Here is a 27,819-nt window from a genome sequence, read left to right on the forward strand (position 1 = left end):
ACACCCTGCAGGCAAGACTAGAGAAAAATAGATGAGGAGTAGATTTAAAAGGTGGGGGGAGGGAAGGGAGAAGTACAAGGTGGCAGGTGAAACTGGGAGGGGAGGGGTGAAGTAAAGAGCTGGGAAGTTGATTGGTGAAGGAGATACAGGGCTGGAGAAGGGGGAGTCCTATAGGAGAGAACAGAAGGCCATGGAAGAAAGAAAAGCGGGTAAGGGCACCAGAGGGAGGCAATGGGTAGGCAAGAAGATGTGGTGAGAGAGGGAAAGTGGGGGGAATGGTGAAGAAGGGGCATTACCTGAAGTTCAAGAAATCTAAGTTCATGCCAACAGGTTGGAGGCTACCCAGACGAAATATAAGGTGTTGTTCCTCCAACCTGAGCGTGGCCTCATCACCACAGTAGAGGAGGCCATGGATTGACGTACTGGAATGAGAACAGGAAGTGGAATTAAAATGGCTGGTCACTGGGAGATCCCACCTCTTCTGGGGGATGAAGTGTAGATGCTTGATGAATCTGCTCTCATTCCAGAATGAAGATGTCCTCCATTTTCAAAGAAAGGGGTTTCCCTTCCTCCACCATCTACACTGCCCTTAACCGCATCTTTTCCATTTCATGTATGTCTGCCCTCACCTCATTTTCCTGCCAGCCCACCAGGGACAGGGTTCCTTTTGTCCTCACCTACCACCTCACCAGCCTCCGCATCCAGCACATAATTCTCCAGAACTTCTGCCACCTCCACCAGGCACATCTTTCCCTCTCCCCACTTTCTGCTTTCTGCAGGGATTGCTCCCTACACCACTCCCTTGTCCATTCGTCCCTCCCCACTGATCTCCCTCCTGGCACTTACCCTTGCAAGTGGAGCAAGTGCTATACCTGCCCCTACATCTCCTCCCTCACTACCATCCAGGGCCTTAAACAGTCTTTCCAGGTGAGGCGACACTTCACCTTTGAGTCTGTTGGGGTTATATACTGTGTCCGGTGCTCCCAGTATGGCCTCCTGTAAATTGGTGAGACCCGATGCAGATTGGGAGATCGCTTCGCTGAGCATCTATGCTCTGCCTGCCGGAAAAAGCGAGATCTCCCAGTGGCCACCCTTTTTAATACCACTTCCCATTCCCAATCGGATATGTCCAGCCATGGCCTCCTCCACTGTCACAATGGAGGAGCAACACGTTATATTCTGTCTGGGTAGCCTCCAACCAGATGGCATGAACATTGATTTCTTGAACTTCTGGTTATGGCCCCCCTTCATTATTCCCATCCCCTTTTCCCTCTCTCACCTTATCTCCTGACCGGCCCATCACCTCCTTCTGGTGCTCCTCCCCCTTTCCTTTCCTCCATGGCCTTCTGTCCTGTCCTATCAGACTCCCCCTTCTCCAGCCCTGTATCTCTTTCACCAATCAACTTCCCAGCTCTGTACCACCCTTCCCCCTCCAGGTTTCACCTATCACCTTGTGTCTCTCCCTCCCCTCCTCCACCTTTTAAGTCTACTCCCCTGTCCTGCCGAAGGCTGTCAGCCTGAAACTCTTTTCTGTAGATGCTGCCCTGGCCTGCTGAGTTCCTGCAGCATTTTGTGTGTGTTGCTCGCTTTTTGGAGACGCTGAGTTTCTGACATGGCTTACTTGGGCTTTAGTTAACTTTACTTTGAGTACTACTGATGGGATCAGGATGATGCAATCCAGTTCCTTGGCGTGTAAGGCTCATAAAGGAGAAGGCAGTGTGCTAAACAGGACAATCTTATCTCAGTGTAAGTGTAAAAAGTGGCTTCCATGCCTTGTCATTGTTAGAATTGAACAGAATAAAACTGTTCGTGGCAGGGGTGTCTAAGTATCACTCGTCATACGGAAGACAGTTTCAAATCCTCACCAGTGAGGAACGGTGACACTGCTGTTGGAGTCACTTCCTCACAGTGTCAGAGAGTCGAGTATGTTCCCGACCCCGCGTGCTGCCTGTGTGCAGTTTGTTCTTCCTGTGACTGGGTGGGCCTCTCCTGGGAGCTCGAGTTTCATCTCACACCCCAAAGATGTGCAGCTTTGTGGGTTAATTTGCCCCTCGTGTGCCTGAGGGTGGTGGAATGGTACCAGTGTGGATTTGAGTCGGTGCGTGGCTGATGTTCAGTGTGGACTGCATTCTGTGCTGTATTTCTCGAGACAGTGGAACCGGCCTTCAGTGCAGCGAGGAGTGGGAGAAAGCAAAAGCAGTGGCTCTGTTTCCAGTCTACATGCTGGCTTCCAGAATATGTTGCAGATGAGTTCAGGTTTGAGGACTTGGCAGGGACTGTTCTCGAATTGGGGATCTGACTCTGATTCTAAGCTGAGCAGGCCGTTGAGTTCACCATCATGACACCGATAACAACCTCCACGTCAGGAGCAGGGGAAGGCCACCCGGCCCATCGCTGCTACTCCACCATTTGTTGGCGTCATGGCTGACCTGCTTTGTAAATTCAGCTCGGATTCCATCCCCCCCCACCCCCACCGCCAATCACCCTATCCCTAGTAACATTTCACCCAGCCCTCCCACTACCCCATTCACCAAACATCACCTCTCACTGCTTCAAAATTATCCAAAGACTCTGTTTCCACGGCCATGTGAGAAGAGAATTCCAAAGACTCACAGCCTCGGGAGAGGGAAAAGTTGCTCAAGTTGGATTAGCGTTATATGGAATGGTAGATTCCAGATCTGATAGTTGTAGGAAAGTGGTTGTTCCTTTCTCTACAACCTAAAATCAAGTATTCTCTAATATTAACTGGTTCCTCTCTCCACGGATGTTACTTGACTGGCTGAGTTCTTCCAGCAATCCTCTTTGTGTTTGAAGTGCTCCCTCACTCATCTAAACTCCTCCAACTCCTCAGAATTTTCCCGAGTGCTCTGTTAGAGGGAGCACCCCACTGCCTTGGGCAAGGCATGTTGGAGTGTAGAGAGGAGGAAGTGAGGAAGATCAGCACACTTGGAGGGAGGTTCTGAGAAAATCAGGCAGTTTTGAAGATGCGGCAAAGGGGCCAGTTGAGATGCAAAGAAAAGATGCAGATACTGGAAATCTGAGATAAAGATAAGAAAATGCTGGAAACACTCAGCAGGTCAAACAGCATCTGTGGAGAGGGAAACACTAAAAGTTTCAAGTCAATGTTACAATGTAAGTGTGTCATAAGTAGTGGAGAAGGGCGAGGGGCAGAGAGAACAGGGGGACTGTCCGTGCGAGGGTGGGAATCCTGAGAGGCTGAATAATGCAGGGGCAGGGAGAGAGTTTTAACCATGGCCGTTCTGTCAGGGGGACACGGATAGGGAGAGAGAAATGAGTACCATGAGAGGGGGAACAACTTTGGAGCCATGAACAAGAGTCACATAGAATGGCAGGTTATCTGAAATACACAAGTAAGCTAGGAATAACCAGAGGTCAGGCAGTGTCTGTGGAGAGAGAAAGTCACAGAGAGTGCTGCACTGTGGGAGGGGTGGTATTGAGAGAGTTCTGATCTCCCAGTGGCCACACATTTTAATCCCACATCCCATTCCCATTCTGATATGTCTATCCGCGGCCTCCCCTACTGTAAAGATGAAGCCACACTCAGGTTGGAGAAACAACACCTTATATTCCGTCTGGGTAGCCACCAATCTGATGGCATGAACATCGACTTCTCTAACTTCCGCTAATGCCCCACCTCCCCCTCATATCCCATCCGTTATTTATTTATATACACACATTCTTTCTCTCTGTCTCCTTTTTCTCCCTCTGTCCCTCTGACTATACCTCTTGCCCATCCTCTGGGTTTTCCCCCCTCCCCCTTTTCCTTCTCCCCGGACCTCCTGTCCCAGGACCCTCTCATATCCCTTTTGCCTATCACCTGTCCAGCTCTTGGCTCCATCCCTCCCCCTCCTGTCTTCTCCTATCATTTTGGATCTCCCCCTCCCCCTCCCACTTTCTACTAGGTCTTCTTTCAGTTAGTCCTGACGAAGGGTCTCGGCCTGAAATGTCGACTGTACCTCTTCCTAGAGATGCTGCCTGGCCTGCTGCGTTCACCAGCAACTTTGATGTGTGTTGCTTGAAATTCCAGCATTTGCAGAATTCCTCGTGTTTGAGTTCTGCATTGTTGGTGGAGCAGCACTGAGGGAATAGAGACAAACATCCGGTGCTGCTGGTAGATCATCAACTCGGTGAAAGATGCTCTTTGGTCGGCCCGAAACTTGATGATCTACCAGCACATGGAGATGTTCGTGGGAGAATGCTGCTGACTGGCACATTCTGGCTGCAGGAGTACGTGCTGAGGGACGCACTGAAACTCGGTGCAGCCACCGCAAGGGCCCGGTGGGGAAGGACCACAGTATCGGTTTCTCCACCCGTGGGAGTGGGAGGGGTCAGGAGGGCGGGGAGTATACCCCTCAACAATGATATGGTAAACTGAACTACTGGAGCGCCACGTGGGTGGCTATAAATACGGATATGTACTGACTATAATGGAAACGTATGTAAAGGATGGAAAGTTATTGAATGGTTTATTGTATATATTTATTTTTGAATAAAGTATATTTTGAAATAAAAAAAATACTGCACTGTGGGAGGGACGGTACTGAGGGAGTGGTGTTCTCCTGGAGGGACGGTACTGAGGGAACGGTGTTGGAGTCATGCATCGCAGAATCTCAGACATGTCAGAGTGGCAGTGTGGTGCTGAAAACACTCCCTCCAAGTATAAGTGACAGTGCAGGTTTAGGGTCAACTTCATCCGGAGTGAAATAATTGTCGAAAATGTGTACTTATGGAAAGGCACCGCATTTCTTCCATCCCTCCATCTCTGTCTCTCTATCTCCCCCTCCCTTTCTCTCTCACTCCCACTCTTTCTTGCTTTCTCCTTTTCACTTTCTCTCTCTCTCTCAGTCAGCACCTTGTTTTCCTCCCTGTTTTTCTCGCATTGTAACCACCTGTGCAAATGAGTGTCAAGTAGCTTATTTTAATATTTTGGTATTCTGATTTGGGCCAAGTGTTATTACATGGAAGCATATAAAGCCTCTGGAAACAAAGTGCTGATTTGAATAGTTTCTGTTGAACTACAGTAGTACTGAGAATTTGTAACCAGGAGTCTGTTGCAAACTGTCACCTCATTGTTTCTGATACTAATCGATGTGAAGACTGCTAGAAATTAACTGAGTGATTAGAATCAAAATGCAGAAGCTCTAACCACAGCAGCACAGAGCTCACAGTGAGGGCACTAAATGCGCTGTGAGGCAGAGGCTCTGTCACAGAAGTGGGTGTGGGCCTCTTTCACAGAGGCCTGGGGGCAGGGGCCCTGACTACTCTGAGGGTCTTTCTTCCCCCTTCCCTCCCATCATTCTCCCCTGCCTCCCCCTCCTCCTCTCCAGCTTTCTCTCTGACTGTTCTCTTTCTTTCGCTAGCTTTCATCTGTTCCATCCCATTCCCCCTTCTCCTCCTATCTCCATGCGATTTCTTCACCTGCTCTAGTTCCCTCATCCTTCTGCCTCCTGTCTTCCTCTCCCTGCAGCTTCCTCCCACGCTGGTCAACCTGTCCTGATAGGTGCAGAGTGGCAGCGGTGTACAGGACGGCTCTGCAAGGGCGCTGCATGTGTGCGAAAGGCCCCGGAGCCCCCCCGCCCGCCCCGTCGGTGTGGTGACTCGCTCTGCAGGTGCTCCCACCGACAGCTGGGATCTTGTTACCCCGAGGCCCAGAGGAAGTAGCTCAACGTAAAGGGCTGTGTGCACTTTTGTAAAATCAGGAAGGTCCTCGGCTGAGCACTGAGCGATTTTACATGGATGCATTCAAAGGGGAAGCAGACTTGAACTTGAGCAGATTTGGTTTCCGAGACCTTTGTTAGTTCACCAGTTCAGTGCAAGCCAAGCCCAGTGAGGGGAGCATGTACCCTGCTGAAATCAGGAGGTGTTTGGTTGGAATCTCTGGTTGTGATCCTACTAGCAAGACAAGAGGCAATGTAGACAATAGACAATAGGTGCTGGAATAGGCCATTCAGCCCTTCGAGCCAGCACCGCCATTCACTGTGATCATGGCTGATCATCCACAATCAGTATCCAGTTCCTGCCTTATCCACATAATCTTTGATTCCGTTATCTTTAAGAGCTCTATCCATCTCTTTCTTGAAAGCATCCAGAGACTTGGCCTCCACAGCCTTCTGGGGCAGAGCATTCCATATATCCACCACTCTCTGGGTGAAAAAGTTTTTCCTCAACTCTGTTCTTAATGGCCTACCCCTTATTCTTAAACTGTGGCCTCTGGTTCTGGACTCACCCATCAGCGGGAACATGCTTCCTGCCTCCAGTGTGTCCAATCCCTTAATAACCTTATATGTTTCAATCAGATCCCCTCTCATCCTTCTAAATTCCAGTGTATATAAGCCCAGTCGCTCCAATCTTTCAACATATGACAGTCCCGCCATCCTGGGAATTAACCTTGTGAACCTACGCTGCACTCCCTCAATAGCAAGAATGTCCTTCCTCAAATTTGGAGACCAAAACTGTACACAATGTTCCAGGTGTGGTCTCACCAGGGCCCTGTACAGCTGCAGAAGGACCTCTTTGCTCCTATACTCAATTCCCCTTGTTATGAAGGCCAGCATGCCATTAGCTTTCTGCACTGCCTGCTGTACCTGCATGCTTGCTTTCAGTGACTGATGTACAAGAACATCTTCGACCCGCATAACTCTTTGTAATACTGAAGCACCATCTGCTTTCTAATACTGTATCGTCATTCCGATATTGCCTTTCACTTTAATGGTATGTGTTACTCACTGACGTACTTACATTTGGAGTGGTCTATCAGGACGGCATCCAAAACAAAGCTTTTCACTTTATCTTGGTACATGTGCCAACAATAAGCCAATTACCAAATACCAGTTACCGCCAGGGTACCGTTCGACACAACAGAGAGCCCAAAATTGTTTCACACTGACTGATGTGCTTTTGGAGGGTGATGTCGGGAGCAGAGACCAATCAGAGAGCTGCAAGGTCACAGTCGAAGTTTGTTACCTTCTGCACAAGAACGTGTCTGCAGACTTGCTTGCCACCATATTAGAAGCATGTTGCATCATATCAGTGTTTGGAATGAACATATAGCTGGGGTGAGTGGGTGGGGGAATTCCTGGTCGGGAGCACCAGGTTCAAATTGGACTGGACTTTGTGATATTATGGAGAAACACAGAGGGCTTCACCCAGAGAAAGGTTCCTGTGGTAGTGTGGCCCTCTTGCAGTGGGGTGGTCTAGATCAGGCACAATGACTGAGCTTTGGGCCGAGTAGTGCTCACACTGCCTGAACCGAGACCTGAGGGCACTGTGTGAAACTGTCTGTGGACCAAAGAAACGTGTGGGGCCAGAGCCAGATCAATTCTTCAATCAGAAATGGGAGGGCTGCGTATCCAGTGAAGGCAGGTCAGGGACTTGAGGGCCATCTGCGACACAGAGCTCAGGGTGTACAGGATATGAGCACCATTAGTTCAGCTGTGAGGTTCATTGCTGGCCTCCCCAACAGTTGTTCACAGTCACTGAACAACAATGACCTGAGCACGGTAACTGAAAGATGTCTCAACCTGGAGACTGTGACAAGAGGAAAGAGAATAATCCATGGCTGGGTTATAGGGCAAGAATGGACAGGCTAGAACTTTATTGCTTAGTGTGTATGAGACTGAGAGGTGATCTTATAGAGTCATATGAAGCCATGAGGGGCCTAGATTGCGTGATTGTATTCAGTTCTCTTTCACAGAATTGGGGAATCAAGAACTATAGGGCATGGGCTGAGGTGAAAGGGCAATGACTTAGTAGGGATCTGAGTGGCAACTTTTTCAACGAATGGTGATGTGCATGGAACGATCCACCAGAGGCAGTGGTTGAAGCAGGTGCAAAAGTCATTTGGACAGGTACATGGACAGGAAAGGTTTAGAAGGTTATTGGCCAAATACAGGCAAATGGATTAGCTTGGGTGGAGCATCTTGGCTAGCAAGGACCAGCTGGGCTGAAAGGCCTCCTTGCTGAATGACCAGAGGAGAGAAAGTTGGTACCTTCAGGGGATAAAGGAGAGTCTCAGCACCTTCAAGAGAGGGGAAAGTCAGAAGCTTCAAGGGAGGGGGGGAGAGGGAGAGGGAGACTGCAACTTCAAAGGAGGAGAGAAAGGATCCCCTCCCGGGCTTTGGGAGGAGGCCTGGTGAGCGGGTGTGTTTCTGTTTCTACTTGAGATGCATTTCCTGTGTATTTGGGGTTAATGTGTTTTGGTGGTTTCTCTCTGAGCAGACCTACCCCCCTTCAGACAGAGTCATGGAGGAAGTGTTCATTAAAAGGTCGCAGCAGAAGAAGAAGACCTCCCCACTAAACTACAAGGAGAGACTGTTCATTCTGACTGACACCAAGATCTCGTACTATGAGTATTTCAGTGAGCGGATGGTAAGTGAAAACTTTTTAGGAGTTGACTCTGGCACCAATCAGTCGAATCACTAAACAACAGTTCGTTCAAAGATCAGCTTCCATAGGATCTCTCAACAACATTCAGTCTGCACCATTTGACCTCTCTGTCTATGACTTCCCGCCCGGTTACAACAGGGCCCAATGTAAGCTTGAGAAACAACTTCTTATCCTCTGTCAGGGCACGTTACATAACCCTGCAGGGGCCAATAATGAATTTTCCAGCTACAGATAAATTGCCACGTGTTGTCAATCTTCTCCCTCCTTTCTCTTCCATTTGTATGTCCTGACCCGGCCAGCACCTCCAAGAGGGCTGGGCTGTACAGCTTCACCCAGGCTTCCCAACATTAGCACCTTGCTACCCAGAGAAAGGAGTTAACTGTCTGTGTACTGGGTGTTTATTATTTCACCCCCTCACATTCCATTCCACTCACATTCCACCCACTCCCCTCTGCCAACTTCTCTACCACCTAGATTAACTCAGTTTCTTTCTTTCCCAGTTCTGGTGAAGAGTCCCAACTTGAAATGTGAACCGTTCCTCTTTCTGTAGATATTGCCTGATCTGCCAAGTGTTTCAGACAGTTTCTGTGTTTATTTCGGGATTCCGGCATCTGTGTTTTGATTTGCTTTGCCTTGTTTGACATTCAGTCCCACCTTCTTTTAATAATAATAGATAATAATAACTTTATTTATATAGCACCTTTAAGACGCTGGCTCAAAATGGTTTACACAGATTGTAGAGATAAATCAATATAGTGATAAAAACGGAAGACAAAGTTAGAAGCATTATATAGAATAAAATATAATCGAATATACCATATAAATGTATTCAGTGTTAAAAGGCATTAAGTGATCCTATAAGTAAGCTGAATTAAAAAGGTAGGCTTTTAGACAGCACACATAAAAAATGCTGGTGAACGCAGCGGGCCGAAGTGTTTTGAAATGACCCTTTTGTTGCTTATCCGGTTCCTTATCTCCTCCCAGCTCAGGACTGGCTCGTGCTGTGCAGGGTTACCCCTCCATCACTGAGCAAGAGCCCTGGCATCTCAGAAACCATGGAGAAAGGAGTACCTTCTTCAAGCACTGGAGATCTTAGGGGGCTTCACCGGTCAGATGTTGAGATGTTTCCACTTGTGGGACAGAGTTACCCGATCAGGGGCTGGTCAGTGGAAATTGAGCTGAGGAGAAATGTCTTCACTCAGAGGGGCTTAGCATTGGAACTCTGTCCCCAGAGGCCAGATTATTAAATAAATTTAAGTGGCGATGGAGAACTATTTGAGGAATAGAGGATTTGAGGTTATGGGGAACAGGCAGAGAAGAGGAGTTGAAGACAGCACAGACTAGCCATGATCAGATTGAGTGGTGGAACTGACTTGAGGGGCTGAGTGGCCTCCACCTGCTCTTACTGTCTCCTGTTCTTGTTTTGGTTCCAGGCGGCCTGAAGGAGGTGGGTTTGGGTTCCAGTTAATCTGCTGCTGGCACCACTGTCTCTGTATTGGCTTCAACACCACCTGTGGGTGTTATGTATAACCGTGACAAAGGCAGGGAGGGGCTGTGATACTGCCTGCGACGACAGATCAGATGCAGAGCAACCGCTCAAAAATGAACTGAGGTTTCGGCAGTGTCACAACTTTATGAAGAGGCAACCTGTGACCGGCATCTTTATGGAGAGTGGTCAGTGCTGAGGCAGCCTGTGAGCGAGCTGTACAACTCACAGAGAACTGAGCAACAGCCCAGGAGCAGGTGCAGTCACTAAAGCTTCATCTGTTTTCCCTCCAGAAACGGGGAGGCAAGAAAGGTTCGATTGAGCTGGACAAGATCAAGTGCGTAGAGGTGGTGAGGGCTGAGGAGAACTGCCCGATCGAAAGGCAGTACCCATTCCAGGTCAGTCAGCATCTATCAGCTTCCTGAAGAATCACTCTCATGATACTGGGATACAGTATTGGAAAGGCACACCTCCCTCCCCCACCAAAAGGTCATAGCTGATCCACCCTCGCTTTTGTCTATATCACTCAATATTCCAGCGATCTCTCTATCATCTCCTGGGATCCACAGCCTCTGGGGAGATACTGTTTCATTTCAACCTGGAAACGTGCTCTGTGACATTAACACTTAGTGCTTGACCAGGCCCTTTGTGTAGGCTTATCCAGAGGATTAAGATGAATGGGCCCACAGGCAACTGGTTATTTGCTTATTTATTGCCATACAGAGCGAAATAGGCCCTCCCGGCCCTTTCAACCATGCTGCCCAGCAATTTAACCCCCACCTAATTACAGCACAATTTACAATGACCAATTCATCTATCAACTGGCACGTCTTCAGACGGTGGGGGGAAACCAGAGCTCCTGGAGGAAACCCCCGTGGTCACAGCGAGAACGTACAAACTCTTTACAGACAAAATTCAGAATTGACAGATGGTAGCGGTTAATGGGACTTACTCTGGCTGGAAGTCCATGACTAATGGTGTTTCGCAGGGACCTCTGTCGTTTGCGATTTATGTAAATGACTTGGATGAGAACATGGACGGGCGGGTTAGTAAGCTTCGCAGTTGGTGGTGTTGTGGCTCGCGGGCAATATGGTGGGATATAGATCAGTTGCAGATATAGGGGGAGAGATGGCATCTGGAGTTGAACCTGGCCGAGTGTGAGGTGTTGCACTTTGAGAAGTTCAAGGAGCAGTACACAGTTAATCAAGTTTGTTGTCATACACATGCATCCTGCCAGATGAGACGGGACCCTTAACAGTGTTGATACACTGAAGTCCAAATCCATACCTCCCTTAAAGTGGCTGCACGGGTTGATAGGATGGTAAGGAGAAGGCACATGGCATACTTGCTGTTATTAGTTGAAACATTCAGTTCAAAATTAAGCTGTGTTGCATCTTTATCAAGCCCTGGTTAGGCTGCATCTGGAGGACAGCTTTCAGTTCTTGTCCTAGTATTGAGAGTATGTGGAACCTTTGGAGAGGCTGCAGAAGAGATATACCAGGACGTTGCCTGGATCAGAGGGCATCTGCTACAGAAAACTTGGGTTGTTTTCTCTGGAGTGGCAGAGACTGAGGAGAGACCTGACAGAAGTTTATATTATGAGAGACATTGATACGGTTGTCTCGTCGTTGTGGCTATCCCTCGAGGTCAAGGATGATGGTCTTCATTTTGAAGAAGTGGCCCACAGAGTGAAGATGCCTGTGCGTGTATTTGTTTAACATGTACTTGATGTTGCACTCCAAGAAGCACACGATACTTTACAAATCAACCAACTGATTCCAATGGCAAGGAAACCACGACGATCAGAGCTGATAGATTTGTTGCAGCCTTCATTCACCTTCACAGCCGTTGAGTTCGAAGTAACTTTGTCCGCCTGTTCCATCGTTGAGGTCTTGGTTGGATTGTTCTTTGTCAGAGACCTCACCCTCGACCTTACCACCATGGGCGACCCTACCAGGAACATAGCTCCAGATGGCATTGCTCTCGGGATCACAGGACCACACAAGCTTCTCCACCACGACAAGGTGACAATCCACGGAGAAGACTGATACGGTAAACAGCTGGTATCGGTCCAATATATCAAAATGTTTAATTCCAGAGGATGTGCATTTCAGGTGTCTGCCTGTTCAAAGGAGATGTATGGGGCAGGTTTTTAACATAGAGACTGGTGAAATGCACTGGTGTTAGTGATAGTTAAGGCAAATATAATAGAGGCATTTTGCTAGGCACATGAATGTGTAGAGCATGAAGGGATATGTGTTGGAGACTAGTTTAGTTTCTAGTTTAATTAGTTTAGCACAACATCGGCCTGTTCCTGTTCAGTGATAGCCCTGTGCCATTTCTATCTTGTCCTCTGAATTCTAGCAGAAGAATTCGCTTTTCAGTAAACAGACGATCATGCCTGGTTAATGAATAAATCAGATTCTGTTTGTCTTGTGAGCAACTCAGGGGACATTGGAACATTAGGGTTCAACATTGCCAATTATTGGCAGCTACATCAAGCAATTGTGAAGGTACCATCATCAGAGTCTAGGATTGACTGAGTTAAAATATTTATTGATCTCATGTTGTCACAGCCGGGGGTGGTAGTGGGGATAAGCTCCCACTACCTATAAAGTGCTCCAAGTGGCGGGCGACTCTAACAGCCTCTGACAACCAAGTCCAGCTCTTGGCCGTCACATGTGGCTTAGCTACCAGGCCTGGAGGAACAGTTTCTACTGACAAGAGAAGGGGCACTGGCGCCTCAAAACCAGTTGTTTCGGGCATGTGGGGCTCGTCAGCCTTGGACGGCAGCCAGCCTAGGAGAAGGAAAATTCTGATTTCAAACCTCCGCTGCCTTGCAGCCATACCCACCCATGGGAAAGGCTTCAGGAGTAATCCCCGAGGAAGAAATCTGGAGCCAGGGTCCCTAAGGCAGTTTGATGTTGTTTACAACTTCACTCTGGCAACCTCTATGACGACGCTGGTGCCAAGCTGTATTGGCGCTTGCCCTTCCCTTGGACTACATCAGTGACGTGGAGAGGGGGAACTTGATGCATGGGCAACAGCCGGTTCTTCAAATCTTCCGGCCCTGGAGAGGACACAGTCCACCAGAGGCCCATGATGCCCTGGGATCGACGGCTGCCTGTTACTGATCCCGCTAGGACACGCCCAGGCCCTGTCTAAACAGTAGCACGTGTCCTGGGTATTTGACTAAAACAACCTTGTCCTTGTCCAGCCTTGAAGTATCTGGTCCATTTTCACCCAGCCCCTGAGTGTTGTGAGGGCTGAAACACACCCATCGGAGCGGTAGTTCACCTGAGATTTTGTGTTCGAACTGATGGGGGGGAGAAACACTGCAGAAGCTGGGAACATGAAATCAAACCAGCACCCAGAAACACTCAGTGGGTCTGCATCTGGGATGAAAGGGACAGAGCTAATAATTCAGACTGATGATCTTTCATTAATACCAGACAGTATCAGCAATGAGTTCTGCCTCAGAGAAGTGGTGTGGTGGAGAGAGGGGAGGGTGGGGACTCAGAGACGGGGGGGGGCATGGGTTGTTCATTGTGGGTGGTGTAATGAAGAGTGGAGAGAGAAAAAATAACCATGTCAGTGAGGGTCAGGGTACTTGCTGGAAATCAGAAAAGGATAGGCCAACCCACCTCAGACAGATTAAATACCAATTGCAAGTGTGGGATGATGGCATTGCGGAACTGCTCAGCAGGAAGGGTAACATCCATCACTGAGCAGGCCAGATCTGACAGAAACTGGAAAAGATGCTTACCTGAAGTTGTAGAGTTCCTTGTTGGGTTCCGACAGGTCCAATGGAAGATAAGATGTAGAAACTTCAGCTTGCACGGGGTTGCAGTTGGTCAGACTAGGTTTACTGGGCCTCACCTAGTACGTGGAACGGCTTACTGCTCTACACCTGGCTCACACCTGACAGGCAGACCACAGTTTGCGTGGCTTCAGAGCTGTGTGTCAGACATGGCTATAAGCAGCATTGGGACCCCACAGGGGACTGTATTGGCTCCCTTCCTGTTCACCCGGACTTCAGATACAACACTGAGTCATGTCATCTGCAGAAATTCTCTGATGACTTACCAGTAGTTGAGTGTATAAAGGGAGGATGGGAGGATGAATACAGGGCCCTGGTGGAGGACTTTGTCTATTGGTGCAAGCTGAATCATCTGTAGCTCAACATCAGTAAGACAAAGGAGATGGTGATGGACTTTAGGAAGACCAAGCCTGCACTGCTCCCTGTTACTATTGATGGTGAGGACGTGGATGTGGTGAGGACCTACAAGTACCTGGGGGTGCACCTGGATGACAGATTTGAGTGGAGCACCAACGCAGAGACAGTGTACCAGAAGGTCCAGAGTCACCTCTACTTCCTGAGGAGACTGAGGTCCTTTGGAGTTTGCAGGCCTCTCCTTCACATGTCCTACCAGTCTATTGTCACCTGTACAATCTTCTATGCGGTGGTGTGCTAGGGCAATGACATCAACATGGATGATGCCAACAGGCTCAATAAACTGATTAGAAAGGCTGGAATCAAACTGGACACACTGGAGGCTGTGGTAGAACAAAGGACCCTACAGAAAATCCTGGCAATTCTGGACAATGTTTCTCACCCTCTGCATGCCACCTTGGCTGAACAGAGGAGCACTTTCAGTAATAGACTAAGACAACTGTGCTGCCCCAAAGAGCGCTCTATGAGGTCATTCTTACCCTCGACCTATATAATGAGTCAACTTATAGCAGGGGAAGTGATGACCTCCTCCTGTTAGACTGATTGAGGTAACTTATTTTTTATTCTTTCTTACTTCTCTTCTAATATTTGTATATCTGTGCACTTGTAATGCTACTGTGACACTGTAATTTCCTTTGGTATTGAAAGAGTATCTGTCTATCTATGATTGGGCACTGTTCTGGATTTGGAGGCTGGGACTGGACCCTGAGTTTTGAGATCCCCATACTTAATCTGCTGTTCCTTGTAAGGGAGAGGCCTGTAATCCCACTCAGAGCCCCTGGAAAGGGATTGATTCAGCTCTGACACCATGCCTCTCCAATTCAGAACCTCCTCTGAAAGGAAGCAACACATTCTCTCCAATCTAGTGTTGATGGAGGAGATTGTTTTACTTTCCTAATGTGGATACTGTCCTGGGGATCAACTTGAACGATGCTGTACCTCAGAATGGTGAAGGATCAAGGGCACAGACTCTCTTCCTTGAAGTCCAGTTGTAAGGGGGTGATTAACTAACCTGCAGTAAATATGCGTTCTTGGAATGTAATATTTTCCTGGATATTCTAAGGGAGTATCTCACCACCTTGCACTTGGATCTGGTGCCCCTGATAAGGATTCAGAACTCTCATCTGGGCGGAATTGAGCTAGGACGGGGGGGATAATGCAGTGTTTAATGTGTGAGGTGATGAGCTGATGGAAGGCTGAATGGTCTTCACAGGGTCCTCAGTTGGACGAGGAGGACCGTGCAACCACAAGGAGCCACCAGCTGATATCCCATACAGTGAGGGGACACCACAGCGGGATTACGTGCTTGGCTTGAGTGGGGAGGGAGTCATGAAGGTGATGACCTTTCTGTTGGGCTGAGCTGACCCAGAGGCCCCCTGACCCAATCCGAGAGCCTAGGGCAGGCCTATAGACACGGGAAGACACACAGGCATACCATTCTAAACTGATCCAAGCAAACTACCCTCAAGCCTTCCCTCTCTCCTCCTGATCCACCCAATTCCTCAAAGATCCGCTACACCCCATTACTTTGCCTTTCTTCTTATTTCCCCTCCTCCACCCACTTTATCTGCCTATCACTCACACACTCTTCCCCTAGGTCCCCTCCCTCAAGCGTTCCATACACTCACTCCACTTCCCTTGTTTCATTCCACGCTCCACCTTCCTCTCCTTTCAGGCTCTATCATCGGCAGCCGTTTGGCTGGTTGAGCAGCATCTGAGTGAGAAAAGGAATTGTTGATGTTCTATGTCAAAAATCTGCATCAGGACTGGTCTATTCTTTCAGTCCAGGTGAAGGGACTTAACTGGAAACATTGACTGCCCATTCCGTCCACAGATGCTGCCTGAGCCTCCGAGATCCTCCAGCAACCCCCTTGTTGCCCTTCTTTCAGGGAAGAGAGATGGAAGCCAGAAGGGTTGCCCAGAAACACAAGAGATTCTGCAGATGCCGGAAATCCAGAGCAACGCACACAAAATGCTGGAGGAACTCAGCAGGCCAGGCAACATCTGTGGAAATGAATAAACAAGCTGAGACTCTTCATCAGTACTGGAAAGGAAGGGGGATGAAGCCAAAGTAGGAACGTGGTGGGTGGGAAGCACGAAAACTAGAAGGCGATTGTGAAGGCAGGTGAGTGAGGGTGGGGGGGGGTGAAGTAACAAGCAGGGAGGTGTTAGTTGGAAAAGATAATGGCTGAAGAAGAAGGAATCAGATAGGAGGGGGAGTGGACCATGGGAGAAAGGGGAAAAGGAGGGGCACCACGAGAAAGTGGTATGCAGGTGAGGAGAAGAGATAAGAGGCCAGATTGGGGAATTGAAGAAGGAAACGGGAGGGGAAAATAGAAATAAATTACTGGAATTTGGAGAAATCGATGTTCATGCCATTAGGTTGGAGGCTACCTGGACAGAATTGAGGTGATATTCCTCCACTCTGAGAGTGGCCTTGTTGTGGCAGAAGGAAAGGCCATGGACTAACATGTCAGAATGGGAATGGGGATAGAAATGAACCTCATAGAAATGAAGCTCATCAACCTCATCAGCTGTGCCTTCAATGTCCACCCTGTCCTCAAATTTACTAGCAGCTCTCTCCCCTTTATCAATCTCTCTGACTTCATCTCTCACTACCGATATCTTTTATAAACCTTCTGTCCCTCACAGCTATGATAACTGTACCTCTTCCCACCCTGTCAAAATGTACTCCCTCATAAAAATGCGATTCCCTTTTCTCAGTTCCTCTGTCTCCACGGCATCAGGTCTCAGGATGAGGCTTTTCTTTCTAGAACATCTGAAACGTCTTTCTTCAAACCATAGGGTCTCCCTCCCTCTGCCGTCGACACTGCCCTTACCTGAATTTCCTCCATTTTCCACTCACTCCATCCTCTCGACCGGCATAGCAGGGGTAGGGCTTACCTATCACCCCGCAAGCCTTCGTAACCAGCATATAATTCTCTGTAACTTCGGCCATCTATGATGGGATCTTACTACTAAGCTGATCTTTCCCTCCCCCACCCTCACTCTCCACTTTCGCCAGGGATCGCTCTCCATGAGACTCCCTCGTCCACTTGTCTTTCCCGACTGACCTCCCTCCTGGCTCCTCTCCCTGCAAGCTGCACTTCCCCCCTCACCACCACTCAGGTTCCCAAACACTGCTTCCAGCTGAGGCGACACTTCACTTGCAAGTCTACTGTATTTGGTGCTCCCGGTGACACCCGGGGTAGATTGGGCAGTAGCCTTGTCAAGCTCCTTCACTCGGTCCACCACAAAAGGCTGGATTTCTCAGTGGACACCCGTTTTAATTCACCTTCCCATTCCCATTTCAACTTGTTAGTCCATGACCTCCTCTACCGCCACGGTGCAGCCAAACACAGGTTGGAAGAGCAGTACCTCATATTTTGTCTGGGTAGTCTTCAATCTGATGGCATGAACATTGATTTCAGTAACCCTCAGTAATTTCTCCCCTCTCCCTTCTTTCTTTTTCCATTCCCCAGTCTGGTTCCACTCTCACCCCTTCTCTTCATCTGCCCATCACCTCCCTGTAGTTCCCTTCCTCCTTCCCCTTCTTCCGTTGTTCACTGTCCTCTCCTATTAGCTTTTCTCTCTTTTTGTCCTTTACCTTTTCCACCTATCACCTCCCAGCCTCTTACTTCATCCCTCTTCCCCTCCCTCCCTACCTGGTTTCACCTGTCAGCTGCCAGCTTGTACTCTTTCCCCTCCCCCCCACCTGTTCTTGACCCTTACCTTTTCCAGTCCGGACGAAGGTTTTGGCCCAAAATGCCAACTGTTCATTCCCCTCCATACTGTAAATGAACGGCTGAGCTCCTCCAGCATTTTGAGTGTGTTGCTCAAGATTTCCCACATCTGCAGAATCTCTTGTGTGTTCTTGCATCCAGATAGGATGCTTTCTGTGGTGCATCAAGGAAAATTGGTGAGGCTTGACGGAGACATGCCAAATTTCATTGGCCTCCTTAGGAAGAAAATGCATTAGTGGGCTTTCTTGGCTGTGGTGTCTGCGTGGGGAATGGCACGGTGAGAGTCCAGGCCGGTGACGCTGAATCTGCTTGTAGCTAGTGGTGAGTCTGAGAGCTGAGGTGAGTGTCTGTGTCTGGGGGCTCTGGCTTTTACTTACACCTGACCTCCTCTTCCGCAGATTGTGTACGACGAAGGCCCTCTCTACGTGTTTGCAAAGAACGAGGACGTGCGCAGCCAGTGGATAAAGGAACTGAGCAGCAGTTACGTCATGTCACTTTACTACACTGCACGGTCGCAGCCGATTACTGTTAGATGGCCAAAGCCCTTTGCAGGCTTCTATTCACGTCCACTGGGAGAGCCTTTCCCTCTCGCCTTGTGCTGAGATGTTTAGGAATCGCTGGAAGTTCTAGTCACAATCCAGAGCAGGGTGGCCGTCCCCTGCAGACACTAAATGTCAGCTTAGATCCAGCTTTGTGTTTTCTTGCTTGCTGACAACGGCACCTCGAACACACTAATAATTAGAGGAACTCAGAGGGGCAGGCAGTGTCTGTGGAGAGAAATGGACAGTCAGGGACTTTCATCTGGACTAAAAGATAGAGGGGAGATACACAGTATAAAGATAGGTGGATCACTTCCAGCTATCATCTCATAGAACATAGAAATCTACAGCACATTACAGGCCTTCCAGCCCACAATGTTGTGCTGACCATGTAACCCGCTCTAGAAACGGCCTAGAATCTCCCTACCGCATAGCCCTCTATTTTTCTAAGCTCCATGTACCGATCTATGAGTCTCTTAAAAGACCCTGTTGTATCTGTCTCTACCACCTTCACTGGCAGTGCATTCCACACACCCACCATTCTCTGTGTGAAAAACTTACCTCTGACATCCCCCTTGCACTGTACCCACTTTCAGGCATCTTAAAACGGTGCCCCCTCTTGTTAGCCACTTCAGCCTGGGAAAACACCTCTGGCTTTTCAAACGATCAATGCCTCTCATCATCTTGTACACCTCTATCAGGTCACCTCTCATCCTCCATCGCTCCAAGGAGAAAAGGCCAAGTTCACTCAACCTATTCTCATAAGGCACGCTCCCCAATCCAGGCAACATCCTTGTAAATCTACTTTGTACCCTTTCTGCGGTTTCCACATCCTTCCTGTAGTCGACATCTCGGGCTGAGACTCTTCACCAGGACCGGAAGGGAAGGGGGAAGAAGTCAGAATAAGAAGGTCGGGGGAAGGGAGGAAGGTGGAACTGGGAAAGGGGGAGGGTGTGAAGTAAAGAGCTGGGAGGTTGGTAGGTGGAAGAGATGAACAGCTGGAGAAGGAGTAATCTGATAGGAGAGGGTAGAAAACCAATTTAGAAAGGGAAGGGAGAGAAGCACCAGAAGAAGGTGATGGGGAGGTGAGGAGATAAGGTGAGGGAGGGAAATGGGATGGGAAATGGTGAAGGTGGTGGGGGGGGGAGTCAGCTACTGGAAGTTTGAGAAATCGATGTTTGTGAGACCAGGTTAGAGGCTACATAGATGGAATAGAAGGTGTTGCTCCTCACCTCCTCTCTTGGCCAAGCCCGTCTCCCTTAGCCATAAGAAAATAACACTTACCCCTAAATCGATGCAATTGACAGGAAAAGTGTTGCGTTGGGAGCACTCTGGGGAGAACACAGAGGAGATTCACTGGGACATGGCTTGGACGGGAGGACTGGAGATTAGGGTAAAGTGGATAGGCGGGGTCATATTCCCTCGAATGAAGTAGGCTAAGGAATGACCTGACAGGTAATAAGAGGCATGGATGGGTTAGATAAGTCCGAATCTTTCTTTTCCCCATGGCAAGAGGGCATCAGTGTGAGAAGTTTTAAAGGGATATGAGGAATTTTTTTTAGATACAGAGAGTGATTGGTATCTAGAACATGTTGCCAGAGGAAGTGGTGAACTCAAACACGATCACTTCATTTAAGAGACATTTAGACACATACTTGAATAACCAAGGTTATAGGAGGATGCAGTTCTCATGTGGGCAGATTGAATCAGCGTGGGTGGGCAAAAAGGTCAGCACAGGCATGATGGGTTGAATGGCCTTCTTGGCATATGGATCGACGCCTCCAATTAACCATATTTATGTTAGCTTGTTTAAAACTGACAGTGTTAGTCTTGGTGATAACTAGCATCTTGATAATCTCTGATCATTTACAATGAGTTCATCATTGTATAAGCAAGCAGTGAGTTAATAATCTTAGAGATAGTTTTGCTTTGTTAATCTCTCTGACAACCTATATTAACCACAGTCTCTCTGAAACTACAGAGGTGCTAACAACTCAATATTGTGCTGGGGTTTGCTCGGTGTTAATTGCTGAGAGCACCAGGGCTGATTAAGTTCCAGCAACACACACAAAATGCTGGAGGAACTCAGCAGGCCAGGCAGCATCTATGGAAAAGAGTAAACAGTCGATGTTTCAGGCTGAGACCCTTCGTCAGGACTGGAGAAAAATATGAGGAGTCAGAGTAAGAAGGTGGGGGAGGGAAGGAAGAAACACAAGATGAGAGGTGAAACTGGGAGGTGGGGGGAGGGGGAGGGGTGAAGTAAAGAGCTGGGAAGCTGATTGGTGAAAGAGACACAGGGCTGGAGAATGGGGAGTCTGATGGAATAAGACAGAAGCCAAGGAGGAGCACCAGAGGGAGGTGATGGGCAGCCAAGCAGATAAGGTGAGAGAGGGAAATGGGGATGGAGAATAGTGAAGGGGGCGGGGCATTACCGGAAGTTTGAGAAATCAATGTTCATTCAATCAGGTTGGAGGCTACCCAGACAGAATACAACGTGTTGCTCCTCCAACCTGAGTGTGGCCTCATTGCGACAGTAGAGGAGGCTGTGGACTGACATATCAGAATGGGAATGGGAAGTGGAATTAAAAAGTGTGGCATTTCATTGTTCATTAGGGGTGTTAATCCATTGCAGGTCTTATCCTAGATATTAGTCAAACTGGGTAATCTGTTTGATGGTTGGTGGGACAAATTAGAATGTCGACAATAAATGTGGAATAGGATAAAAAGTGAAGTTAGAAGGAAAATCAGAAAAAGCATAAAAAAATCTGAGCAAATACTGAATGCTAATGGTTTAGGTCTGAATGTGGGAGAAGTTTCGGCTGGGATTGGTCTGTGATTGGGTGTAAGTATCAAGTGGTGTTGGTCAATGAGTCTCAGGGTGTAAGAACCTGTGTAGTTTTCAAAATATGATAATATTAATATTAATGTTTCTTAAGCTCTCGGATCATTTGTAGGCAGTGAGTGTGTCATAGTTTTACAGCACAGAAATGGGGTATTCGGCCCATCACATCCATGCTGATCTTTATTGCCCGTCTACATCAATCGCACTTGCTCACATCAATTCTGCACCCTTCTGTGTCTTACCTATCTAAATACCGGTCAAAATGTCTTTTAAGCATAGGGATTGTATCCTATTCCACTACCTCCTCTGGTAATGAGTTCCAGATAGTAACCACTCTGTGTGAAAAAGAAAACTTACCCTTCAGATCCCTTTGATACTCTTTTCCCTTACCTTAACCTATCCCTCCTTGTTTTTGATACCCTTACCATAAAAAGGGAATAAGGAAAAACAACAGGGGGAAAGATCTTTACTGTCTCCCCATCCTTGCCTCTCATAGTCTTATATACCAGCCTCGGGCGAGCTCTCATCCCCTTTAACTTCATGGAAGACGAACCCAGACTGTGCAATATCTCGCCCCACTTGAGATAACGTGCCAATGTATCTCCTCTGCACTCTCTCCCAGTGCAATCACAGTTTCTCTATAATGTGGGGATCGGAACTGCACAGTAAGTGGGGCCGAACCAGTACCATGATTTCCCAGTAATGATGCCCTGTGCTCTGACCAGAGCAGGCAAGCACACCATGTGCCCTATCTACCTGTGAGGCCACTCTCAGGGAGTCGTGGGCAGACCCCGAGGTCTCTCTGCTCGTTACTATTCCCCCGGTGTCTCACCGTTTCCTGTACATGTCTTACCTGTGTTTGACTTATGGTTTTGGTTGCAGGCACAGTGTTCTGTGTGATCTGGGGAGTTTGATTACATTTGGGTCAGGGTGTGGAATGGATGGGGTGAGACTGCCACCTCTTGTACTGAATTGATCCCTGTCTCGGTTTCAGGGATTCGCTTCAACCAGGAGCTCATGCAGAAGTACCACCCATGTTTTTGGATAGGGGGAGAGTGGTCCTGCTGTCAACAGTCGGCCAAAAACGCCCCTGGATGCTGTGTTATCCAAGCGATGAATGCATGTAAGGGTCCCCTGCTTTTCAAAATCATGGCAGGTTCTGCATCCTCCTCCTTACCTGCTGTCCCCGTGATTGACACAGTTTTATCCATGGAGTCAGGACCATACCGGTGGAAACAGGCCACTTGCACCACTGTGTCTACGGCCGACTGGTTGTCCCATCTGCCCACATTTAGCTGACCGCTCTCTAAACTCTCCTATCAGTGCGGCACTGAGGGAATGCTGCACTGTGACAGCATGAAACGGGCCCTCCGGCCCATCGAGCCTGCATCGACTCTCTTCCACTATTTACCACTCATCCGACCCCCATGATGTTTTATTTTCATGAAGTTCCCCCCACCCCGATTCAACCTTTCACCTACCCACTCGGGGCAAGTCACAGCAGCCAATTAACCTACCAATAGGATGTGGGAGGGAGCAGGAGCAGCCGGGGTCACAGGTCAGCATCGAACCCTGGTCTCCGACACTCGGAGGCTGCTGCTCTGCCACGGTGTCCTGAAGCCGGATTAAGGCTGCTCAACAACCTGTAGAAGTGGGGCAGAGGGTGAAACCCAATGTCTCGGGAACCACTCTGGAAAGAATTCCTCCCCCCACCCCGTGACGTTAGGGCATTCACAGGAAACACCGAACCAGTCTGTGCACAGATGCTCCCACAAGGTTGAGGGCAGGAACTACTGGGGGAATTCCTCTGATTTTAATGTTAACAGTGCGGGTATCTACTATACAGAGGCAAAATGGGATTTTAAATGTAACGGGTTATTGAAGGAAACTCTCAGAGCTGCACTCTGTGACAGGGTGTGGTGTTCCCTCAGTAGAACCAAGGTCTCTTCCAGTGGGACTGCGCCGAGCTAACAGTTCACACTGGAGGGAAAGTCTTTTAAGGAAGGAAAGATATATTATAGTAATCCCAAGATATTTTGCTTGCAGTTCAGACATCTGGAACCTCCCGGCGTAAATCCAGGAAGCCCCTCCCACCAACCCCGAAGGAAGAACAGGTAAATGATTGCCCTCTGGAATTCCCTACAATTCTCTTTCTGCACACACCCTCTGGATTCCCCCTAATGTTTGACTTTTCTGCTGACACCGTATCCCTGACATACTGCCTCTCCACCCTGATCTCACCTTCTCTCTCCTCCCCACTGTCTGTAGCCGCCAACCGTCCTCTCAGGGGGTGCTCCTGCCCCTAGATCTCAGTGCTACCAAGCCACTGCTGTGTGAGGTGTGAGTTAATCACCAAACCCTAGGTGTTTTGGAGAGTCCACTCAGGAGAGGTGATGACTCGTGCCCCCCCCACTCCTGGGAAGATCTGGCGTGTCAGGGTGGGGGGGGGGTTTTGGCTCCGTCCAGTCTAGCCGGGAGTGTGTGATGGTGTCCCGTCTAAAGTGGGCACCGTTGATCAACAATACCCTGCACCCACAAATTCCCTGCACCTGGAGCGGGAGGGAGTAGGGGAGGCATGAAAGACTTGTGTGGGGCAGGAAGCCGGCAGCTCCAGAGAACAGTGGAGACAGGCCAGAGTTGCTCCCCCTGGGGCGAGGTTTGCACTCCTCTCCCCTCCCACCATCCTCCTGCTCCCTGTATCGGGTGTACCCTGCTTAACTAGACCCTTTAACCCCAGTCTCATCTCCCTCCCTCCCTGTAAATTGTACAGTTATTAGAAAGTAGTCATGAATATCTTAGTAAATAGAACCATAGAGCCATAGAACACTACAGCACAGAAAACAGGCCATTCGGCCCTTCTAGTCTGTGCTGAAACTTTATTCCGCTAGTCCCATTGACCTGTACCCAGTCCATAACCCTTCAGACCTCTCGCATCCATGTACCTATCCGATTTATTCTTAAAACTTAAGAGTGAGCCCACATTTACCAGGTCAGATGGCAGCCCGTTCCACACTCCCACCACTCTCTGAGTGAAGAAGTTCCCCCTAATGTTCCCCCTAAACCTCTCCCCTTTCACCCCAAAGCCATGTCCTCTCGTATTTATCTCTCCTAATCTAAGTGGAAAGAGCCTACTCGCATTTTCTCTGTCTATACCCCTCATAATTTTGTAAACCACTACTAAATCTCCCCTCATTCTTCAATGCTTTTAAATAGATATTAAATGACTGATATCTTGGCTACTATCTGACTACTCAATGGTAATTTGTATGGTTAATTTCTAATGGGGAATGAGGTAATGTTAGTTGACAATGATTAACCAGCGAGTGCTACTGACTTGATGATAATGTGGCCATGCTTCCTGGTTCCCCTCACAGGCAATGAGACAGGCACCTGCTCCACAGCCCACCTCAGTACCCAAGAAGGTGGTGGTGGCCCTGTATGACTACCAGATCATGAACCCCGAGGACCTACCCCTGCGCAAGGACGAGGAGTACTTTGTGCTCGACCACAGTGACCACAACTGGTGGCGGGCGCGAGACGCTCATGGGTGCGTGTGCTTCGGGCGCTGGGGTTGGGGGCAGCCGCGGGGCGGGGGAGCAGGTATTGGGCTCGGGAGGGACCCGTTAAAACCATCTGGGCAGCCCACAGGAGAGTAGTACCTGGGCCAGGTGGGTGATGTGCCACGCCCAGGAACACATTGGGAGCAACGTTCTCACGTTGAATTGTAGCGGGAAAGCTTAGCCTTTCCGCATCTCCCAGCTTACGTTCCCTGTGGCGTCTTTTGCCTTTATGTCAAATAACAGAGTGTTGTTGATCTGAGCTCAGCAATAGGGAATAGCTGTGAGTGTGAATCGGAATTAGGTTTAATATCACTGGCATATGTCAAGAATCTTGTCTTGTTGTCTTGCAATACATAATAATTAAGACTATAAATTATAATAAGAAATATATATATATAGAAATTAAATTAAATGAGTAATGCAAAAAAGGGAAAAGAGGAAACAGAGAGGTTACAAGCATGCGTGCATGGTCCATTCAGAAATCTGATGATGCAAGGGAAGAAACTTTCCTGAAACATTGAGCGTGTGTCTTCAAGCTCCTGTACCCGCTCCTCATGGTAGCAATGAGAAGAGGGCATGTCCTGGGTGATGGATGCTGCCTTTTTAAAGTATGACCTTTTGAAGACGTCCTCAATGCTGGGGAGGCGAGTGCTCATGATGGAGCGGGCAGACTTTGCATCTTTCTACAGGATTCGTTTGCACGCGTGCACACTTTGTATGTGTGCAGATCTGTAGATATTCTTGCGTTTGAGAGTGCACGTGGCTGTATTAGTGCGTACAGGAATGTGTGTGTGTAAATTTGTATCTGCAAATGTGTGCTAGAGTGTGTAAATCTTGAAAAGGCTGCTTTCGGTGAGCTCCGTTTCACCTCTGCCCCGTCTCTCGGCTACTGCTGACCGGTCCGGTTGGGGGAAGTGTTTACGGGGAGATGGGGAAGTGGATTCCAGGGGTCCAGGACCAGTGGGTTGGGAGGGAGGACTACAAGATGAGTGAGGGGGAATGGATCAGGAATGATCAAGGAGGGGATCACCGGGATCGGTGGGTGGGGAGTGCGATGATCCACTCTGACGAGGGGCTGGTGAGTTTGCTGTGGTGTTCATGGCAAGAGGAGGAGTGGTTGAGGGAAACTGACCACTTGCTCTTTCTGTTCTGTTCTGTTCTGCAGGAGGGAAGGTTTCATCCCCAGTAACTACGTGGTGGAGTCTATAAACCAGCTGGAAACCTACGAGTACGTTGGTGCAGATGAGGTGCCCATTACACCGGGCCAGAGTCAGCGCACGGCGGTACCCCGGCACTACACTGTGCTTGTCCCCGTCTTCCAGTCGTCTGGGCCTGGTTTCTTCCTCAGCCATCTCCCCCCAGCCTCTCGGACTGTAACATTCTCCCACAGTACAACCCTTCTGACTGTAACATACCCCCACAGTACAACCCTTCTGACTGTAACATACCCCCACAGCACAGCTTCTCAGACTGTAACATTCTCCCACAGTACAACCCTTCTGACTGTAACATTCTCCCACAGTACAACCCTTCTGACTGTAACATACCCCCACAGTACAACCCTTCTGACTGTAATGTTTTACTACAGTACAGTCTCTCTGACTGTTCCATACTCCCGCAGTACAGTCTCTCTGACTGTTGCATACTCCCACAGTAAAGTCTGTCTGACTATTCCATACTCCCACAGCACAACCTCTCTGACTGTAACATTTTCCCACAGTACAGTCTGTCTGACTGTTGCATACTCCCACAGTAAGCCTCTCTGACTGTTCCATACTCCCACAGTACAGTCTGTCTGACTGTTCCATAACCCCACAGTACAGCCTCTCTGACTGTAACATTCTCCCACAGCACAACCCTTCTGACTGTAGCATTCTCCCACAGTACAGCCTCTCTGACTGTAACATACACCCACAGTACAACCCTTCTGACTGTAACATTCTCCCACAGTACAACCCTTCTGACTGTAACATTCTCCCACAGTACAGTCTCTCTGACTGTTCCATACTCCCGCAGTATAGTCTGTCTGACTGTTCACAGCCTCTCTGACTGTTCCATACCCCCACAGTACAGCCTCTCTGACTGTAACATTCTCCCACAGAACAGCCTCTCTAAGTGAACAGCTCACACCCACAGTACCAAGCCATGTCTCGGTCTGGATTCTGTGGCTGTGTCTCAAGAGGGCTGAATCCCACAGTCCCATGACTCTGCCATGAATTCTTCAGTGGTGAAAGGTCCTGTACAGTAGTCCTGACTCTGGGATCGGCACACTTCCCACGGCAGGCCCCTATCTGAGCAGAAGCCGAGCCAATTCCTCACTCACTCTTTCCTAAGGGAATAGCATGTGTAAATAGGGGCAGACGTGCAGGGTAGTATTGTGTGGGATGTGACCAGAAGCTTCATTCCTTCTTCCTTCGTTGCAGGTGGTACAACAAAGAAATCACAAGAAGTAAAGCAGAGCAACTTCTGAAGCAGGAGGTAACCTTTACCCCCCGTCCCTCTCCGGGCCACGCGCCAGTAGAGTTGAACAGCCAGTGAGGAGCGAGACAATGGGAAGCATTTGAGAAACAAGTGACGCCCAGTTTACTGTCTGACCTTTCCAGGGCAGGATGCCAGAGGTCAGATCCCCTCTGTAGAGCCCTTCATGGGCCCCGCACAGGGTAAATCATCTCTCGTGATGTCACGGGACTGTGCAGAACCCGACAGGCTTTCCAGCGATCATGTTGCTGACCTTCGGCCCGAGGATTCGGTCTGTCTGGGCCGGGGTGGGGTGGGGGGGAAGGGGGGGTGGCACTCAGTGCAGCTTCTCAGAAGCGACTGCAGTGTTGATGCTGCAGACCGGGTATGCCAGCCACGGCTGCTTGTGTCTGTATACCCGGTCAGGTATTGTTCCACATGTGATTGCTTCGAGCTCAGCTCACACTTCCCCGAGCCCCCTGCAGCTTCCCTAAATGAAGGTTATTTTCAGCCTGTGCTGTCAACAGCCTAGTTGCTCTTGTCCTGGTGCTG

General features: G+C 48.9%; 1 protein-coding gene across 3 annotated transcripts in view; it reads left to right on the forward strand.

Annotated features, from left to right (window-relative positions):
- Nucleotides 1-27,819, forward strand: part of btk (Bruton agammaglobulinemia tyrosine kinase) — a 124,423-nt gene that overhangs the window by 33,942 nt on the left and 62,662 nt on the right. For 2 of the 3 annotated variants that reach the window (XM_063060555.1, XM_063060556.1), the window contains exons 2-9: nt 8,239-8,388; nt 10,186-10,290; nt 18,268-18,349; nt 22,245-22,373; nt 23,297-23,364; nt 24,625-24,797; nt 25,976-26,038; nt 27,234-27,288. In XM_063060555.1, coding sequence (XP_062916625.1) covers nt 8,263-8,388; nt 10,186-10,290; nt 18,268-18,349; nt 22,245-22,373; nt 23,297-23,364; nt 24,625-24,797; nt 25,976-26,038; nt 27,234-27,288 — 801 coding nt within the window. In that variant the 5' untranslated portion in view covers nt 8,239-8,262. The remainder of the gene's footprint in view (nt 1-8,238; nt 8,389-10,185; nt 10,291-18,267; nt 18,350-22,244; nt 22,374-23,296; nt 23,365-24,624; nt 24,798-25,975; nt 26,039-27,233; nt 27,289-27,819) is intronic. The other variant, XM_063060557.1, reaches the window with a different exon arrangement.

Source organism: Mobula hypostoma, chromosome 10 (genome assembly GCF_963921235.1).
Source record: "Mobula hypostoma chromosome 10, sMobHyp1.1, whole genome shotgun sequence".
NCBI classification, from domain to species: Eukaryota; Metazoa; Chordata; class Chondrichthyes; order Myliobatiformes; family Myliobatidae; genus Mobula; species Mobula hypostoma.